The sequence below is a fragment of the Castanea sativa genome, chromosome 8, assembly GCF_040712315.1.
Source record: "Castanea sativa cultivar Marrone di Chiusa Pesio chromosome 8, ASM4071231v1".
Lineage (NCBI taxonomy): Eukaryota > Viridiplantae > Streptophyta > Magnoliopsida > Fagales > Fagaceae > Castanea > Castanea sativa.
Window position 1 is genome coordinate 35,476,355 of NC_134020.1, and position 7,693 is coordinate 35,484,047.

At 35.6% G+C, this 7,693-nt stretch overlaps 1 protein-coding gene across 1 annotated transcript; it reads right to left on the reverse strand.

Moving 5' to 3' along the window:
- LOC142608395 (CASP-like protein 5A2) lies at nucleotides 1-5,860 on the reverse strand. The gene is made up of 3 exons (XM_075780170.1): nucleotides 5,275-5,860; nucleotides 1,313-1,445; nucleotides 1-487 (listed from the first exon to the last, which is right to left on the reverse strand). The coding sequence occupies exons 1-3, from the start codon at nucleotides 5,517-5,519 to the stop codon at nucleotides 296-298; spliced, it is 570 nt and encodes a 189-aa protein (XP_075636285.1). The 5' UTR covers nucleotides 5,520-5,860; the 3' UTR covers nucleotides 1-295.
- Between the last annotated feature and the right edge of the window lie 1,833 nt (nucleotides 5,861-7,693).

Sequence of the window (7,693 nt, forward strand, 5' to 3'; positions counted from 1 at the left end):
TGCACAACCAATCCTTTAAAATCTTTTATATTACTCATTCTCGTCTATTACTTTTTAAGTAATAAATCCCAAATGAATGTTTACCACTTCACCATTGTGATCACTATAAACTTGAGTTGAGTATATGAGGAACATCCCAGCCTGATATACATAGTATATACACATGATTAAACACAACCAACTTTGAGTACTTTGGACATTGTAAAACACAACAGGAAAGAAAGATCAAACCAACAAAGTCTATGCTTCACATGATATTCCAAATGGCCTCTATCTTCTTTCGCTTTCTTTTAGTTCATCGGGATGCCAATGACCAGAAGTTCAGTAGGAAAGATGGCAATGCAGTGAACCAACTAATGAAAGCCATTCCCGTAGCCGTTTCAAATTCTATACAGTGGTTTTGTCCACAGACACCAAGGTCATTGTCAATAAGGACAGTGATGCCAGCAGATGCACAGGCTGCAGCAAAAGTAAGAGTGGATGTAATCTGCAACCAAAAAAGACATGGATGTGATTTAAGATACATAGTGGCAAAATCAAATTTACATAAGCTTCTAACTTAGCATGCATAATTAGGACAACTGCACGAAGAAAACCTAAGGTATATCACTATCTGCAGCAGAAAAAGACATGATGGAGACATAAGATACATAGTTTCAAAATCAAATTTACATTAGTTTCTAACTTAGTATGCATAATTAGGAAAATTTCCCAAAGAAAACCTAAGGTTTACTGCTAGCATTTTAAACATAAGTCACAACAATCATTATCATTTCAAGTCAAATTGAACTCAACTCCAGTTTGCTTGTAGTAACCAGTGAATAGCTGGAGTTCCCTACTAGTTTTGAGCCAACTTGGACTCCCTACAGTATTCACCGGGGAAGAAATAAAGTCATCTATAAATAGGTTCTTCATTGCATAGGATAGCTATGCAATGCATAGTTACTCTTGAAAACTAACTATGGAGAATGAAAAATGTTCTTGTTCATTAATGAATGAATGATTAGATCATTTCAGGCTAGCCAAGTAGTTCGCAGATGACACGAGTTCAATGCTGCTTATGAATGTTAATGACGGCATAACAATAAATATGAAATTTGTGCAGTAAATTAAATGGAAAATGTGATAATAAGACAACCAGGGGGGCAGGAAATCATAAATCCAGTGATTACCTGGAAACAACACTAAACAAGTGACATTATTTATTTATCCTGAAAAAACAAAACACACAGACATGCAGAAAGTGCAAGTGGTGCCAACATGTGCTAGAAGTTATCCAGTCTTTTGCTAGAATCACATGTGATTTTCTTACCCCATCACCAATAGTAAACAAACTGACAATTCGATAATTCTGCAATGAACGCCTCACTAAAAGGGCATAGATGTCAACGATAGCTAATGAAAGGCTCCAGCAACTCTGCAAGCTAGCAGCCGCAACAAGGTAGCTGGAAATCAAAATTAGAAAAACTTGAGGACATGGAATAGTAAATGGCTGGACTACCATTAGATAGGAAAAAACAAATTAAAAATAGTCAAGCTTATAAGAGCATTCCCATTGGCTTCTTTAAATATATATGCATTATGCATCACCAAAACACACTTCATTTATTTTACATTAAAATTTTAATAAAACACCCCACATCCATTCTTTATTTTCCAATTCATCCCATTATATATATAATAAAATAAAATTAAAAAAAAAGCACCAATGCAGCCAAGAGAGAGAATACGATTTTGTCGAATGAAATATTGGATGCACCACGCTACAGTATTCTTTATTTTTACTGTAGCAACATGTATTGTTTGCTACAGTAAGAGATGAGCTGCTGGAGTGTGTTTTAAGGGTTTTGTTTGCTTGCATTACCCAATGGGATGCTCTAAGATTTCAAAAACAGCAACACAAAATAAATGTAAAAAATCTTACGGATATATATTCAACATAAAAGTACAAGAAAAAGCATATACATAAATAGTCAGTTGCGGAAGTTTATCTAGGTGCCAGATCTGTCTACTCCCCAAATCTTAGATTATATCGTTTTTTTTTTTTTTTTTTTGATGAACCAGAAACTTTATTGAGAGGAAGAAAACAGACTACAAGGCCCTCCTGGACTCCTCCAAAATAATGAAAGAGAAACAAGCAGGGCAATTCCCAATATCAAAAAGGCCAAAAAAATTATAGGATAGAGACCATTTTGCTAAAGAGTGGCCTGCTGCATTACACAACCTAGGCACCCACTTTACAAAAACCTTATCAGTAACAGACAACAAAATTCTCAAATCAGAGCACAAGGACTAGATCCTCCAAGGGGGGTTCGGCCAAATCATTGAGAAGCTGCACACAATACTGGCACTCCAATTCCACTATGATGCATTCATTACCCATGGCAGGAGCTAAAGAGAGGACCCACTTAATGGCCTCAGCTTCCGCCAGGAGAGGGAGGGTGGTGTTCACTTTCATAGTACCAGCAAACCAAACATTGTGATGTAGAACCAAACCAAAATGGATGCAATAACAAAATTGAAGAACAGAAAAATAAAAAATAGATAACTTAGGAGTCAACACCTAAGCTTTCTTGGAATCAGACTAACCAAGAGAGAACAAGCCTAAGAGTCAGCACCAGACATTCTAAAAAATTCCAAAAGAAACTTTATTAACCAAGCAAACTTATCTCCATAGGAAAACAATAGCACCCTTATATAGGCTACTAAAACTAAACCCTAATTCTTGTTGACTTAGGAAAGCCAATTGTTCCCACATCACACTGATGCTTAATAATTTCACAGACCTCATATTAGCGAAGGCCCTTTTAGCCCGCAAATATCGCATTTCCACCATCATTATATCCAAGTTTGTAAAGGGAAAAAGATCATCAAGCTAACACTTCTGTTGTCAATGCATTTAATTACTATACTTCTAGCTAAAAAGCAAACATGATACATCAAGTAGGTTAGGATTCCTATAAATAATTTTTGTGAACTAACAAGAACCCACAGGTACAACAGACATCAGCATCAGTTTTAACATCAGTCAGCCAAACCACATCACGTTCTGGAATATGATAAATTCATAATCTAAACCTTATGAAAGAGAAGAGTACCAAGGAGGAGATTTCTAAGACTATGGGTACATCAAACTTCAAATCTTAAGAGTACAATGATCAAGCAAATCTACAAGGGTGGAAGCGGAAAAGTAGCCTAAAGCTAGCATCCACTCATGCAAAGATTTGAAAAACAGCAGTTTCAGCTCCAAAATAGTCTGTTAACATCCCTCAAAGTTGTGACTATTCCTATCCCACAAAAAAAGCAAAGTGTTTTACAAAATTGATGATAAAGCACACTTGGGTTAACAAATGAGATTGAGGTGGCTATTTCGTCGTCCTCCACAAGATTGGGAAGAAGAAGCCTTTGATCGGTTGATGGGGCTACTCTACTCCTCGTCAGTGAGAGGGTTTGGACCAGATAAGGTTTGTTGGAAGTCTGCAAGGAATACAGGATTTGAGGTTAGAGATTATTACAGTTCCTTTTATCCTCATAATCCTGTTTCTTTTCCATGGAAAATGATATGGCAATCGAAGGCTCCTCCAAGGGTAGCCTTCTTTTCTTGGTCTGCTTCCTTAGGTAAGATCTTAACAACAGACAACCTTCGTAAAAGACGAGTGATTGTGCTTGACTGGTGCTTTATGTGTAAGAGGTGTGGGGAGTCGGTGGATCATCTTCTACTTCATTGCACCATAGCTTGGGAGCTGTGGTCTTTGGTTTTCTACTTGTTTGGTATTCAGTGGGTTATGCCTCGTACTGTTCTTGAGGTGTTTGAGGCTTGGCAAGGAAAGTTTGCGAGACATCGTCACATTGATATTTGGAAGTTGGTACCTCACTGTTTGATTTGGTGCATTTGGCGAGAGAGGAATGCTAGAAGTTTTGAGGGTTGCGAACGCTCTTTGTTGGAGATTAAGTCTTTTTTCTTACACACTCTCTTCGAATGGAGTGTGGTTTTTTCTCATTTTTCCTGTTCTTCCTTTTCTATTTTTCTTGACCGTTGTTCTCTTGTTTCATGATTTCTGCATCCTTAGTACATCCCCAATGTACTCGGTTTGGCAATTCCTTTATTATTATTAATAATACTCTTACGTTATTTATCAAAAAAAAATCTTTTAAAACCTTAATCGCCCCTCTAAATGCCCCACCAAGCATAGCCTAAAACCAGTGGAAATGCTTAAGAAATTATGAAAATCTCCCCCATCATCCACAAGCCAGCTCCTAGGGAATAACAGAAACAACATCTGCTTGGAGGTGAAAGATGAGAAAACTTGGGCAATGTATCATCCCACAAGAACCTTTAAAATGCAAATGTCACTTTCCTATAAGGGATCCCACTTGTGGGAATCCCATCATTCAGAAAAAAAAATTCACCAAAAACCCTTTAGAAGCTTATTAATTCTCCAAACTGTATCTCCAAACATGTATATGATCTCAGCCTAGGCATCCTATTTTAAAAGTGTAACCTGCAGCCCTGTCTGTATTGTAGATTTCCACAACCATGTTTTGAACTTGACAACCGCTTAAACTTTCTATGTACCTATGTTTGAGGGATGGATGGATGCTTATACACATATATTTATCCTCTTTGACTTACAAAGTTAATGTCTAGAATGAGCCCCAAATGCTCTGAGTGAGCTTAACTCTTGCATTTGCCTACCCATAGAGATTGACAAGAAACCAATTTACGAACTCCCTGACAATATTAATAACAGTTACAACAACAGCAACAAAGGCTTAGTCCAAAATTTGTTAGGGTCAACTACCGATCCTCAACAAATTAATTAGAGTCACCTTTATTCTTTTCTTCCGTTTTATTCTATCTGAAGTCATAGTCTAGACAGTACTTAGGTGAACCTAAATTGAAATTAGATTAAAAATCAATGCACCAATAACATAACTTTAATCAGATATTACTTAGGATCAGCTGTATTCCTTTCCTCAATTCTATTCTATCCAAAGTCATAGTCCCAACAATAGTTAGGCGAACCTAAATTGAAATTAGTTTAAAAATCAATGTACCAATAACAAATCTGTAATCAGATATCTCCAAAAACCCAAATTGGGCTACATGTTGTATACAGTATGATCAAAATTATTCATCCAAACATGCTTTCCAGATCCAAAATTCATAAACTATTTTGTAACAAAAAGAAGTTATAAAAACAAAAAAAAAAACAAAAAAAAAGCGAAAATCAAATGCATAAAGCTTTAGCTAAAGTGTAGTTGTTGTTATACCTGAAGGCAGTGACAGAAGGGAAGTCACTGGTGGTAGCCATGACACAAACAGCCGCGACCGCGAAGAGAAACTGGCACACACGCAAGGCTAGACCACCACGCGTGCCTGGCATGCCCTGTACATCTTTCATTCTCAGCCTCGGAGGGTTGCCACCATCACCACCACCACCACCACCACCACCACCACCAGCGTCCGTCGTAGGAAACTCCTCCACCGGGTGAACCGTCGCGTGGCTCACATTCATTTCCCCACCTCAACAACAACAACAACAACAGCAACCTCACTAATCTCTCTCAATTTCATCAACAACACCGCCACCCAACGATCGAAGTTTTTTTTTTGAATTGGAAGAGTTAAGAGTGTAAACCCTAAATCGAATATTTGAGAAAAATAGGGTTCTGAGTGAGATTGTCAGATTAAGGTTGTTGTCGCTGTTGTTGTCGTCGTCGTTGTTGTTGTTGTTGTTTGTGTTAAGGAAGGAAGGATGATAGAGGTTGCGAATGAAATTGGTTTTTGTCAAAATGACGTGAGTTCGCGGAAGGGTCAACTGATTTTCATGTAATGTTGTTGATCTATGTTGTAAAAGTTAGTTAGTTGTGTAAATAAAAATGGTCTGCTCGCTGCTGCCGTCATCAGTAATCACGGAAGTATATTTCGGCCAGGGATTCGGATAAGGTGCGATTCCCAGGGTATTCCACCTTATGTAAGGAAAATTCTTAGGTAGTTCTGGAGCATAGAAAAATGGTGTTCTTTTCTCTCACATTTATGGTAGGTCCTATCATGCATTTAATGAACGGGTCCCACCATGAATGTGAGAGGAGGAAGTACCATTCTCTGTGCTCCGGGAGTACCTAAGAATTACTCTTGATGTAATTGTAATACACAGTTGGGATTGAAAGTTCAAAAAATAAACTTTTAATCTCAACCATTGAATAAAAAAAAATTGATAAAATTAAAAAGTTAAAGCTAAAAAATAAAAGTGATAAAAATTTATATGAACAGGTGTGGTGTAATTGCACCCGGTGCAATACCTATAGTCTTTCACCTCAATGCTCGTTACCCAGTTTTGGTGTAAGTAATATTTAGGCCTCAATTACTCTTTCCAGTTTCAAAAATAGAAAATGTCTTGAGAGAAAAAAAAAATTTGTTAGCATGTCTCTAACATTACTCAAACTTTCAATTTATTGAAACTCTTTATTTTTTAAAATGTGCTACGTTCATATCATTTTTACAATATTTTCACAACAAATTATAAGTGGTTAGTTGTTATTGGTTCAAATTTGAACATAATACTAAGATTACTTTTTTGCCCTAACAATAACAACTAGTAACAATCTCTTACTTAGAATTTGTTGTAAAAATATTATGAAAATATTTTGGACATATCATTTCTCCTATTGTTTTCTTCATGTTTCATTGAAATTCCTATTTTCAAGCAAGGTTGGCTTTGAAGAAAATTCACGACTAATCGAATGGTTGAACCAATTTTTTATTTATTTAATTTCTATATGTTTGAATGTCAAAGCCCAACACTATTCAGCTCAGATATACTATAAAGAAAAGAAAAAAAAAAAGATATACTATATTTTCATACCTTATTAATTAATAAATGAAACTTACATATAGTATATTAGTAACTTAGATGCAATACATTAACACCACCCAATTTAACTTTTGAATTGAATTCCTTTTATCCTAGCTTTTCCTAATTTTTCAAATAGTAAAAGCAAAAGATCATGAAGAAAAGAACTTATAGAATCTATGGAAAATAGGTGCAAGCCCTAAATCTAGAATGCCGCCAATAAGATTAGGATACCAATGAAAGAGCTTACACTTTGTTTATTTCGGCAATAATGTTTTTTAGTAAATAAGTCATTTTCTAAAAAATGTTTTCTATAAAATTATCTTATTTTCCTATGTTTGGTAGTAGTCTTAAATGAGTTGAAAAAAAACTTTTAACTTCTCTTATTTAGCTTACTGTGAGATAGAGTTGTTTTAAAAAAAAATAAAAAATAGTAGAAAGCAATCTCTAAAATAAGTTATTTTTTTTATGTTGACCAAGATAATTTTCCTTTAACCAATTTTTTCTAATGTTGACCTAAGTTATTAGAATGGTCAACTAATTTTCCTATTATATCTTGTATGTTAGGACTTGTTGTATGCTCTTCTGTAAAATAATTTGCTCGCTAATGCTGTAGTCACTCAATACATTTTAGGAGCAATTAGTTTAGAGTTGGAACAAAGTTCACAAGAAAACAATGTCGTAAGTTTTTAATGATGAATAATAAAGTAATATTAGTGATACCCATTTGTGAACTTAGTAGTCATGAAATTTACTCTTCCACAAGTGGTAGATCATTAGCATTTGGGGGGGGGGGGGGGGGCGTTGATAAAATAGCCATTGACCATCTAAAAACA